Genomic DNA, 13,307 nt, shown 5'->3' with positions numbered 1-13,307 from the left:
CACCCCATCCCCATTCATCCCCATCCCCAACCCACCCCACCCCATTCCCACCCCATTCCCACCCCATCCCCACCCCATCCCCATCATCCCCACCCCATCCCCACCCCATCCCCACCCCATCCCCATCCCCACCCCATCCCCACCCCATCCCCATCATCCCCACCCCCATCCCCACCCCATCCCCACCCCATCCCCATCATCCCCACACCATCCCCACCCCACCCCACCCCATTCCCGCCCCATCCCCACCCCATCCCCAACCCATCCCCATCCCCCCTCATCCCTAACCCCATTCCCATCCCTGTCCCATCCCCACCCCATCCCCACCCCATCCCCATCATCCCCACCCCATTCCCACCCCACCCCATCCCCACCCCATCCCCATCATCCCCACCCCATCCCCATCATCCCCACCCCATCCGCATCATCCCCATCCCATCCCCACCCCATTCATCCCCATCCCCACCCCATCATCCCCATCCCCATCCCCACCCCATCCCCATCATCCCCACCCCATCCCCATTCATCCCCATCCCCAACCCACCCCATTCCCACCCCATCCCCACCCCATTCCCACCCCATTCCCACCCCAGGTCCCCCACAACATCAACTTCCGGGAGCGGAAGCCGAAGCCCTCCAAGAAGAAGCCGGAGGCTCCTGGGGTTCCCGAGGAGCCGGGGGGCCCCCGCGCGCGCGTCGCTCGCTTCCGTTACTTCGAGGACATCTACGGCTACTCCGGGGTGAGGGAACGGCCACCGGGGGGCTATGGCGGGCAATGGGGGGCAATGGGGGGCAACGGAGATCAATGGATGTCAATGGGCATCAATGGGTGTCAGTGGGTGGCAACGGAGATCAATGGGTGTCAGTGGGGGTCAATGGGCATCAATGGGTGTCAATGGGTGGCAACGGAGATCAATGGGTGTCAATGGGGATCAATGGGGGCAACAGAGATCAATGGGTGTCAATGGGTGGCAACGGAGATCAATGGGTGTCAATGGGGATCAATGGGGGCAACAGAGATCAATGGGTGTCAATGGGTGGCAATGGAGATCAGTGGGTGTCAATGGGGATCAGTGGGCATCAATGGGTGTCAATGGGGTCAATGGAGATCAATGGGTGTCAGTGGGGGCAATGGAGATCAGTGGGTGTCATTGGGGATCAATGGGGGCAACGGAGATCAATGGGTGTCAGTGGGGTCAGTGGAGATCAATGGGTGTCAATGGGGTCAGTGGAGATCAATGGGTGTCAGTGGGGTCAGTGGAGATCAATGGGTGTCAATGGGGTCAATGGAGATCAATGGGTGTCAATGGGATCAGTGGGCATCAATGGGTGTCAATGGGGTCAATAGAGATCAATGGGTGTCAATGGGGGCAATGGAGATCAATGGGTGTCAATGGGGTCAGTGGAGATCAATGGGTGTCAATGGGGATCAATGGGGGCAACAGAGATGAATGGGTGTCAATGGGGGCAATGGAGATCAATGGGTGTCAATGCGGTCAATGGAGATCAATGGGTGTCAATGGGGATCAATGGGGGCAACAGAGATGAATGGGTGTCAATGGGTGTCAGTGGGTAGCAATAGGTGTAAATGGGTGGCAACAGAGATCAATGGGTGTCAATGGTGTCAATGGGGGTCAATGGGGGCAATGGAGATCAGTGGGTGTCAATGGGGTCAATGGAGATCAATGGGTGTCAATGGGTGGCAACGGAGATCAATGGGTGTCAATGGGGGCAATGGAGATCAATGGGTGTCAATGGGGTCAATGGAGATCAATGGGTGTCAATGGGGGTCAATGGGCATCAATGGGTGTCAATGGGGGCAATGGAGATCAATGGGTGTCAATGGGGGTCAATGGGCATCAATGGGTGTCAATGGGGGCAATGGAGATCAATGGGTGTCAATGGGTAGCAATAGGTGTCAGTGGGTGTCAACAGAGATCAATGGGTGTCAATGGGGGCTATGGAGGTCAATGGGTGTCAATGCGGTCAATGGAGATCAATGGGGGTCAATGGGCATCAATGGGTGTCAATGGGGGCAATGGAGATCAATGGGTGTCAATGGGGGCAATGGAGATCAATGGGTGTCAAAGGGGGGCAATGGAAATCAATGGGCATCAATGGGTGTCAGTGGGGTCAATGAAGATCAATGGGTGTCAATGGGTGGCTACGGAGATCAATGGGTGTCAATGGGGATCAATGGGCATCCATGGGTGTCAGTGGTTGGCAACGGAGATCAGTGGGTGTCAATGGGGATCAATGGGCATCAATGGGAGTCAATGGGGATCAATGGGCATCAGTGGGTGTCAGTGGGGTCAATGAAGATCAATGGGTGTCAATGGGTGGCTACGGAGATCAATGGGTGTCAATGGGGTCAATGGAGATCAATGGGTGTCAATGGGGTCAGTGGAGATCAATGGGTGTCAATGGGGTCAATGGAGATCAGTGGGTGTCAGTGGGGTCAGTGGAGATCAATGGGTGTCAATGGGGTCAATGGAGATCAGTGGGTGTCATTGGGGATCAATGGGGGCAACGGAGATCAATGGGTGTCAGTGGGGTCAGTGGAGATCAATGGGTGTCAATGGGGTCAGTGGAGATCAATGGGTGTCAGTGGGGTCAGTGGAGATCAATGGGTGTCAATGGGGTCAATGGAGATCAATGGGTGTCAATGGGATCAGTGGGCATCAATGGGTGTCAATGGGGTCAATAGAGATCAATGGGTGTCAATGGGGGCAATGGAGATCAATGGGTGTCAATGGGGTCAGTGGAGATCAATGGGTGTCAATGGGGATCAATGGGGGCAACAGAGATGAATGGGTGTCAATGGGGGCAATGGAGATCAATGGGTGTCAATGCGGTCAATGGAGATCAATGGGTGTCAATGGGGATCAATGGGGGCAACAGAGATGAATGGGTGTCAATGGGGGCAATGGAGATCAATGGGTGTCAATGGGGGCAATGGAGATCAATGGGTGTCAATGGGGATCAATGGGGGCAATGGAGATCAATGGGTGTCAATGGGGTCAGTGGAGATCAATGGGTGTCAATGGGGTCAGTGGAGATCAATGGGTGTCAATGGGGTCAATGGAGATCAATGGGTGTCAGTGGGGACAGTGGAGATCAATGGGTGTCAATGGGGTCAGTGGAGATCAATGGGTGTCAATGGGGTCAGTGGAGATCAATGGGTGTCAATGGGGATCAGTGGGGGCAATGGAGATCAATGGGGCTCAATGGGTCTCTATGGGTCTCCATGGGTCTCAGTGGGTTCTGTGGGTCTCTATGGGTTCTATGGGTCTCAGTGGGTCTCTGTGGGTTCTATGGGTCTCCATTGGTCTCAATGGGTTCTATGGGTCTCAATTGCTTCTATGGGTCTCTGTGGGTCTCAGTGGATCTCTATGGGTCTCAATGGGTTCTATGGGTCTCTATGGGTCTCTATGGGTTTCTATGGATACCTATGGGTCTCAATGGGTTCTATGGGTCTCTATGGGTCTCAATGGGTTCTATGGGTCTCTATGGGTCCCTATGGGTCTCAATGGGTTCTGTTGGTCTCAATGGGTCTCCATGGGTCTCAATGGACCCCGCCGCCCCCCAGGTGTTCATCTGCGGCCCCTGTCCCCATTGGCTGCTGGTGACGAGCCGGGGGGCGCTGCGGTGTCCGGGGGGGGCAGTGGGGTCTATGGAGCTCAATGGGGTTCTGTGGAGCTCAATGGATGCTATGGGGCTCAATGGGTTCTATGGGGCTCAGTGGGCTTCTGTGGGGCTCAATGGATGCTATGGGGCTCAATGGGTTCTATGGGGCTCAGTGGGCTTCTATGGGGCTCAATGGGTTCTATGAGTCTTAGTGAGTGTCAGTGGGGTTCTATGGGTCTCAGTGGGGCTCAGTGGGTCTCAGTGGGGTTCTATGGGTCTCAGTGGGTGCTATGGAACTCAATGGGTTCTTTGGGTCTCAATGGGTCTCAGTGGGGTGCTATGGGTCTCAATGGGTTCTGTGGGTCTCAATGGGTTTCTATGGGTCTCCATGGGTCTCCATGGGTCTCAATGGGGCTCAGTGGGTCTCTATGAGTCTCCATGGGTCTCAGTGGGTTCTATGGGTCTCAATGGGTCTCTGTGGGTTCTATGGGTCCCCATGGGTCTCAATGGGTTCTGTGGGTCTCAATGGGTCTCAGTGGGTCTCTATGGGTCTCCATGGGTCTCCATGGGTCTCAGTGGGGCTCAGTGGGTCTCTATGAGTCTCCATGGGTCTCAGTGGGTTCTATGGGTCTCAGTGGGTCTCTGTGGGTTCTATGGGTCCCCATGGGTCCCAATGGGTTCTATGGGTCTCAATTGCTTCTGTGGGTCTCTGTGGGTCTCAATGGGTCTCAATGGATCTCTGTGTGTCTCAATGGGTCTCTATGGGTCTCTATGGGTCTCTATGGGTCTCAATGGATTCTATGGGTCTCTGTGGGTCTCTGTGGGTTCTATGGGTCCTCATGGGTCTCAATGGGTTCTATGTGTCTCAATTGCTTCTATGGGTCTCTGTGGGTCTCAATGGGTCTCAATGGGTTCTATGGGTCCCTATGGGTCTCTATGGGTCTCCATGGGTCTTAATGGGTCTCTATGGGTCTCAATGGGTTCTATGGGTCTCTATGGGTCTCAATGGGTTCAATGGGTCTCTATGGGTCTCTATGGGTCTCCATGGGTCTCAATGGGTTCTATGGGTCTCAATGGGTTCTATTGGTCTCTATGGGTCTCTATGGGTCTCCATGGGTCTCAATGGGTTCTATGGGTCTCAATGGGTTCTATGGGTCTCTATGGGTCTCTATGGGTCTCTATGGGTCTCAATGGGTTCTATGGGTCTCTATGGGTCTCAATGGGTTCTATGGGTCCCTATGGGTCTCAATGGGTTCTATGGGTCCCTATGGGTATCCATGGGTTTCAATGGGTTCTATGGGTCCCTATGGGTCTCTATGGGTCCCTATGGGTGTCTATGGGTCCCTATGGGTCTCCATGGGTCTCTATGGATCCCTATGGGTCTCTATGGGTCCCTATTGGTCTCAATGGGTCTCCATGGGTCTCAATGCACCGCTCCGCCCCCCAGGTGTTCATCTGCGGGCCGTGCCCCCATTGGCTGCTGGTGACGAGCCGGGGGGCGCTGCGCCTGCACCCCATGACCATCGATGGCGCCGTCGAGTCCTTCGCCCCCTTCCACAACGTCAACTGCCCCAAGGGCTTCCTCTACTTCAACCGGCAGGTATGGGGCAGGGGGGGTCTATGGGGCAGGGGGGGTCTATGGGGCAGGGGGGGTCTATGGGGTTGTGGGGTCTATGGGGCAGGGGGGGTCTATGGGGCAGGGGGGGGTCTATGGGGCAGGGGGGGTCTATGGGGCTGGGGGGGGTCTATGGGGCTGGGGGGTCTATGGGGCAGGGGGGGGTTCTATGGGGCAGGGGGGGGTCTATGGGGCGGCGGGGGTCTATGGGGCAGGGGGGGGTCTATGGGGGGAGGGGTCTATGGGGCGGGGGGGGTCTGTGGGGCTGGGGGGGAAGGGGGGGTCTATGGGGCGGGTGGGGGCATGGGGGGAGGGGTCTATGGGGCGGGGGGGATCTATGGGGCAGGGGGGTGGGCAGGGGGGGTCTATGGGGCGGGGGGGTCTATGGGGCAGGGGGGGTCCATGGGGCAGGGATGGACCCCATTGATATGGGGGGGGGTCCATGGGGCAGGGAGGTCTATGGGGCGGGGGGGGTGTATGGGGCTTTGGGGTGGGTCTATGGGGCAGTGTGGGGTCTATGGGGCAGTGGGGGGGGGTCTATGGGGCAGGGGGGGTCTATGGGGCGGGGGGGGTCTATGGGGCGGGGGGGGTCTATGGGGCAGGGGGGATCTATGGGGCAGGGGGGGTCTATGGGGGCTGCGCGGGGACGAAGGGGGGAGGGGTCTATGGGGCGGGGGGGGTCTATGGGGCAGGGGGGTCTATGGGGCGGGGGGGTCTATGGGGCAGGGGGGCGTCTATGGGGCTGGGGGGGGAATGGGGGGGTCTATGGGGCTGGGTGGGGCATGGGGGGGTCTATGGGGCTGGGGGGGGCCATGAGGGGGAGGGGTGTATGGGGCGGGGGTGTGTATGGGGCAGGGGGGGTCTATGGGGCTGGGGGGTCTATGGGGCGGGGGGGGTCTATGGGGTTGGGGGGGTCTATGGGGCAGGGGGGGTCTATGGGGCGGGGGGGGTCTATGGGGCAGGGGGGGGTCTATGGGGCAGGGGGGGTCTATGGGGCGGGGGGGGTCTATGGGGCAGGGGTGGTCTATGGGGCAGGGGGGGTCTATGGGGCTGGGGGGGGTCTATGGGGCTGGGGGGTCTATGGGGCGGGGGGGTCTATGGGGCGGCGGGGGTCTATGGGGCAGGGGGGGTCTATGGGGTTGTGGGGGCTATGGGGCAGGGGGAGTCTATGGGGCAGGGGGGGTCTATGGGGCGGGGGGGGTCTATGGGGCGGGGGGGGTCTATGGGGCAGGAGGGGGGTCTGTGGGGCGGGGGGGTCTATGGGGCGGGGGGGGTCTATGGGGCGGGGGGGTCTATGGGGCAGGGGGGTCTATGGGGCTGGGGGTGTCTATGGGGTGGGGGTGTCTATGGGGTGGGGGGGAATGGGGGGGTCTATGGGGCTGGTGGGGGCATGGGGGGAGGGGTCTATGGGGCGGGGGGGATCTATGGGGCAGGGGGGAATCTATGGGGCAGGGGGGGTCTATGGGGCAGGGGGGTCTATAGGGCTGGGTGGGTGTATGGGGAGGGGGGGTCTATGGGGCAGGGGGGTCTATGGGGCGGGGGGGATCTATGGGGCGGGGGGGTCTATGGGGCTGGGGGGATCTATGGGGCGGGGGGGATCTATGGGGCAGGGAGGATCTATGGGGCGGGGGGGTGTATGGGGAGGGGGAGTCATGGGGCTGGGGGGATCTATGGGGCGGGGGGGGTCTATGGGGCTGGGGGGGTGCATGGGGCTAAGGGGGAGCTATTGGGGGGGGTCTATGGGGGTCCCATGGGGTCCTGGAAGGGTCTTGGGGGGGATCCATGGGGCTGGGGGATGGCCATGGGGGGCGGTCTATAGGGCTGGGGGGGGGGGGCTATTTTGGGGTCTATAGGGGTCCCATGGGGTCCTGGAAGGGTCTTGGGATCTATGGGGCTGGGGGGGGATCCATGGGGGGCATCCATGGGGGGGATCTATGGGGTCTGGGGGGGATCCATGGAGGGTATCCATGGGGTCTGGGGGGATCCATGGGGGGGATCTATGGGGCTGGGGGGCATCCATGGGGGGATCTATGGGGCTGGGGGGGGATCCATGGGGGGGATCTATGGGGTCTGGGGGGGGCCCATGGGGTTTAGGGGGTTTTGGGGGTGTCCATGGGGGTCCTGGAGGGGTCTGAGGGTGCTGGGAGATTCCTGGGGGGGTCCAGGGGCTGGGTTTGGGTGCATTGGGTGCTGTCTGTGTCCATTGGGTGCTGGGTGGGTGCCATGGGTGCCCATGGGGTGCTGTGTGGGTGTCCATTGGGTGCTGTGTGGGTGCTCCCTGTGTCTATTGGGTGCTGTGTGGGTGCAATGGGTGCTGTGTGGGTGCCATGGGCCCCCATTGGGTGCTGTGTGGGTGCCCATTGGGTGCTGTGTGGGTGCCATGGGTGCCCATTGGGTGCTGTGTGGGTGCCCATTGGGTGCTGTGGGTGCCATGGGTGCTGTGTGGGTGCTGTGTGGGTGCCCATTGGGTGCTGTGTGGGCGCCCATTGGGTGCTGTGTGGGCGTCCATTGGGTGCTGTGTGGGTGCCCATTGGGTGCTGTGTGGGTGCTGTGTGGGCGTCCATTGGGTGCTGTGTGGGTGCCATGGGTGCTGTGTGGGTGCTGTGTGGGCGTCCATTGGGTGCTGTGTGGGTGCCATGGGTGCTGTGTGGGCGTCCATTGGGTGCTGTGTGGGTGCCCATTGGGTGCTGTGTGGGTGCCATGGGTGCCCATTGGGTGCTGTGGGCGCCCATTGGGTGCTGTGTGGGTGCCATGGGTGCCCATTGGGTGCTGTGGGTGCCATGGGTGCTGTGTGGGTGCTGTGTGGGTGCCCATTGTGTGCTGTGTGGGTGCCATGGGTGCCTATTGGGTGCTGTGTGGGTGCCCATTGGGTGCTGTGTGGGTGCCATGGGTGCTGTGTGGGTGCCCATTGGGTGCTGTGTGGGTGCCATGGGTGCTGTGTGGGTGCCCATTGGGTGCTGTGTGGGTGCCCATTGGGTGCTGGGTGGGTGCCATGGGTGCTGGGTGGGTGCCCATTGGGTGCTGTGTGGGTGCCCATTGGGTGCTGTGTGGGTGCCATGGGTGCTGGGTGGGTGCCCATTGGGTGCTGGGTGGGTGCCATGGGTGCTGGGTGGGTGCCCATTGGGTGCTGTGTGGGTGCCATGGGTGCCCATTGGGTGCTGTGGGCGCCCATTGGGTGCTGTGTGGGTGCCATGGGTGCTGTGTGGGTGCCATGGGTGCTGTGTGGGTGCCCATTGGGTGCCCATTGGGTGCTGTGTGGGTGCCATGGGTGCTGTGTGGGTGCCCATTGGGTGCTGTGTGGGTGCCCATTGGGTGCTGTGGGTGCCATGGGTGCTGTGTGGGTGCTGTGTGGGTGCCCATTGGGTGCTGTGTGGGTGCCATGGGTGCTGTGTGGGTGCTGTGTGGTTGCCCATTGGGTGCTGTGTGGGTGCCATGGGTGCCTATTGGGTGCTGTGTGGGTGCCCATTGGGTGCTGTGTGGGTGCCCATTGGGTGCTGTGTGGGTGCCGTGTGGGTGCTGTGTGGGTGCCCATTGGGTGCTGTGTGGGTGCTGTGTGGGTGCCCATTGGGTGCCATGGGCGCCCATTGGGTGCTGTGTGGGTGCTGTGTGGGTGCCATGGGTGCCATGGGTGCTGTGGGTGCCCATTGGGTGCTGTGGGTGCTGTGTGGGTGCCCATTGGGTTCTATGGGTGCTGTGGGTGCCCATTGGGTGCCCATTGGGTTCTATGGGTGCTGTGTGGGTGCCCATTGGGTTCTGTGGGTGCTGTGGGTGCCCATTGGGTGCTCATTGGGTGCCATGGGTGCTGTGGGTGCCCATTGGGTGCCATGGGTGCTGTGGGTGCCCATTGGGTGCCCATTGGGTTCTATGGGTGCTGTGTGGGTGCCCATTGGGTGCTGTGGGTGCTGTGTGGGTGCCATGGGTACCCATTGGGTGCTGTGGGTGCCCATTGGGTGCTGTGGGTGCTGTGTGGGTGCCATGGGTGCCCATTGGGTGCTGTGGGTGCAGGGCGAGCTCCGCATCAGCGTCCTCCCCGCGTGCCTCTCGTACGACGCGCCCTGGCCCGTGCGCAAGATCCCCCTGCGCTGCACCGCGCACTACGTGGCCTATCACGTGGAGTCCAAGGTGGGGCCTCGTCTTCAGCCTCATCATCATCATCATCATCCTCCTCATCCTCATCTTCATCTTCATCATCTTCATTGTCATCTTCATCCTCATCATCCTCCTCATCCTCATCATCATCATCCTCATCATCATCCTCATCTTCATCTTCATCCTCATCCATCTTCCTCATCCTCATCCTCATCTTCATCCTCTTCATCCTCTTCATCCTCTTCATCTTCATCCTCATCTTCATCCTCATCTTCATCTTCATCATCCTCATCCTCATCTTCATCTTTATCATCATCTTCAGCCTCTTCATCCTCATCCTCATCTTCATCATCTTCATCATCATCTTCATCCTCATCATCCTCCTCATCTTCATCCTCATCCTCATCTTCATCTTCATCATCATCCTCCATCCTCATCATCATCCTCCTCATCCTCCATCCTCATCCATCATCCTCATCATCCTCATCCTCATCATCATCCTCATCTTCATCCTCTTCATCCTCTTCATCCTTATCCTCATCATCATCTTCATCATCGTCCTCCATCCTCATCTTCATCCTCATCTTCATCCTTCATCCTCATCCTCATCTTCCTCATCATCATCCTCATCTTCATCCTCATCCTCATCTTCATCTTCATCATCATCCTCCATCCTCATCATCATCCTCCTCATCCTCATCCTTCATCCTCATCATCCTCATCCTCATCATCATCCTCATCTTCATCCTCTTCATCCTCTTCATCCTCATCATCATCTTCATCATCGTCCTCCATCCTCATCTTCATCCTCATCATCTTCATCCTCATCCTCATCATCATCATCCTCATCTTCACCCCCCTTAGCTTCATCATCTTCATCCTCATCTTCATCTTCATCCTCATCTTCATCATCATCCTCCATCCTCATCATCATCCTCCTCATCCTCCATCCTCATCCTCATCTTCATCCTCATCTTCATCTTCATCATCATCATCCTCATCTTCATCCTCATCTTCATCTTCATCCTCCTCATCTTCATCCTCATCTTCATCCTCATCTTCACCCCCCTTAGCTTCATCATCTTCATCCTCATCTTCATCTTCATCCTCATCTTCATCATCATCCTCCATCCTCATCCTCATCTTCATCTTCATTCTCATCTTCATCATCGTCCTCCATCCTCATCTTCATCCTCATCTTCATCTTCATCATACTCCTCATCTTCAACTTCATCTTCATCCTCATCTTCATTCTCATCTTCATCATCATCATCTTCATCATCATCCTCCATCCTCATCTTCATCTTCATCATCCTCATCCTCCATCCTCATCCTCATCTTCCTTGTCTTCATCCTCATCCTCATCATCCTCATCCTCTTCATCATCTTCATCATCATCTTCATCGTCATCTTCATCCTCATCTTCATCTTCATCATCCTCATCTTCATCCTCATCTTCATCCTCATCTTCATCGTCATCATCCTCCTCTTCTTCATCCTTCATCATCATCCTCATCTTCATCCTCATCCTCATCTTCATCCTCATCTTCATCGTCATATTCATCCTCATCATCCTCCTCATCTTCATCTTCATCCTCATCTTCATCGTCATCATCATCAGCCTCATCCTCATCTTCATCCTCATCTTCATTCTCATCTTCATCTTCCTCATCATCTTCATCATCTTCATCCTCATCATCTTCATCATCCTCATCCTCATCTTCATCCTCATCTTCACCCCCCTTAGCTTCATCATCTTCATCCTCATCTTCCTCATCGTCATCCTCATCTTCATCTTCATCCTCATCTTCATCCTTCATCCTCATCCTCTTCATCATCTTCATCATCATCATCATCATCCTCATCTTAATCATTGTCTTCATCTTCATCCTCATCCTCCATGCTCATCCTCATCTTCATCATCTTCATCATCATCATCCTCTTCCTCATCTTCATCCTCATCTTCACCCCCCCTTAGCTTCATCATCTTCATCCTCATCCTCCATCCTCATCCTCTTCAGCATCCTTCATCCTCATCCTCATCTTCATCCTCATCTTAATCCTCATCCTCATCTTCATCCTCATCCTAATCATCGTCTTCATCCTCATCTTCATCCTCGTCTTCATCCTCATCATCTTCATCATCCTCATCTTTATCCTCATCTTCATCATCATCTTCATCATCATCCTCCATCCTCATCCTTTTCGTCACCTTCATCTTCATCCTCATCTTCATCCTCCATCCCCATTCTCATCTTCATCCTCATCCTCATCTTCATCCTCACCATCAGCTCCTTCATCCCCTCCTCATCCTCTCCATCTCCATCCCCTTCATTGTCTTCTCCTCCACCATCTCCTCCTCCTCTTTCTTCATCCTCTCCTCCTCTTCCTCTCCATCTCCTTCATCCCCTCCTCATCCACCTCTTCCTCCTCCATCTCCTTCTCCTCTTTCTTCATCCTCTCCTCATCCTCCTCATCCTCTCCATCTCCTTCATTGCCTTCATCTCCTCCTCCTCCATCTCTTCATCTCCTCCTCCTCCTTCTTCATCCTCATCCTCCTCATCCTCAGCTCCTTCATCCCCTCCTCATCCTCTCCATCTCCTTCATTGCCTTCATCTCCTCCTCCTCCTTCTTCATCCTCATCCTCCTCATCCTCAGCTCCTTCAGCTCCTTCATCCCCTCCTCCTCCACCTCTTCCTCCTCCATCTCCTCCTCCTCTTTCTTCATCCTCATCCTCCTCATCCTCAGCTCCCCTCTCTCCCCCCATCCCCTTTCTGCCCCCCCCATCTTGTCCATGGGCCCCCCCCAGTGCCGCACACCTGCCCCCCCCAACCCCCTCACCCCCCATCCCCTCTGTGCCCCCCCATCCCCTCTGTGACCCCCCCCATCCCCAGTGCCCCCCCATCCCCTCTGTGACCCCCCCCATCCCCAGTGCCCCCCCATCCCCTCCATCCCCTCCAACCCCATCTCCTCTGTGCCCCCCCACTGCAGTTCCCCCCCAATCCCCCCAGCCCCAGTGGCCCCCAATTCCCATTACCCCCCCATCCCCTCCATGCCCCCCCAGTGCCCCCCCCAGTTCCCCCCACCCCCATCCCCTGACCCCCCCCACCCCCTCCATCCCCCCATCCCCTCCATGCCCCCCCCCCCAGTGCCCCCCCACTGCAGTTCCCCCCCAATCCCCCCATCCCCATTGCCCCCCATCCCCTCCATGCCCCTCCAGTGCCCCCCCCCAGTTCCCCCTCACCCCCCAATCCCCCCCATCCCCTGACCCCCCCCACCCCCTCCATCCCCCCCATCCCCTCCATGCCCCCCCCAGTGCCCCCCCACCCCCCCAATGCCCCCCATCCCCTGACCCCCCCCACCCCCTCCATCCCCCCATCCCCTCCATGCCCCCCCCAGTTCCCCCCACCCCCCATCCCCTGACCCCCCCCACCCCCTCCATCCCCCCATCCTCTCCATGCCCCCCCCCACCCCCCCATTGCCCCCCCCTCACCTCTGCCCCTTTGCCCCCCCCCAGGTGTACGCGGTGGCCACGAGCGTCATCAACCCCTGCACCCGCATCCCGCGCATGACGGGGGAGGAGAAGGAGTTCGAGAGCATCGAGCGTGGTGGGGACCCCCCCTTGGACCCCCCCCTTTGGGACCCCCCCCCCTTTGGGATCCCCCCTTGGACCCCCCCTTTGGGACCCCCCCCCAGGACCCCCCTTTGGACCCCCCCCAGACCCCCCCTTTGGAACCCCCCCTTGTGCCCCCCTTTGGACCCCCCCTTTGGGACCCCCCCTTGGACCCCCCTTTGGACCCCCGCTTTGGGACCCCCCCCCCCTTTGGGACCCCCCACTTTGGGACCTCCCCATTGGGCTTTGGGACGCCCCCTTGTGCCCCCCCCTTGGGACTCCCCCCTTGGACCCCCCCCCTTTGGAACCCCCCTTTTGACCCCCCCTTTGGGACCCTCCCTTTGGGACCCCCCCTTGGACCCC

General features: G+C 58.6%; 1 protein-coding gene across 1 annotated transcript; it reads left to right on the top strand.

Moving 5' to 3' along the window:
• Window positions 1-588: 588 nt before the first annotated feature.
• LOC134158966 (cleavage and polyadenylation specificity factor subunit 1-like) lies at window positions 589-13,075 on the top strand (the record flags this gene model as incomplete). The annotated part of the gene is made up of 4 exons (XM_062609422.1): window positions 589-740; window positions 5,075-5,227; window positions 9,248-9,364; window positions 12,849-13,075. Coding segments are annotated over exons 2-4 (428 nt in total), but the record flags the coding sequence as incomplete, so codon positions are not given.
• Window positions 13,076-13,307: the final 232 nt, after the last annotated feature.

The sequence above is a fragment of the Pezoporus occidentalis genome, unplaced genomic scaffold, assembly GCF_034315485.1.
Source record: "Pezoporus occidentalis ecotype Australia unplaced genomic scaffold, CSIRO_AGI_Poc_V1 ctg1378, whole genome shotgun sequence".
Lineage (NCBI taxonomy): Eukaryota > Metazoa > Chordata > Aves > Psittaciformes > Psittacidae > Pezoporus > Pezoporus occidentalis.
Note: the sequence above shows the minus strand (reverse complement) of the source record. Positions and strands in the feature narration are given on the sequence as shown.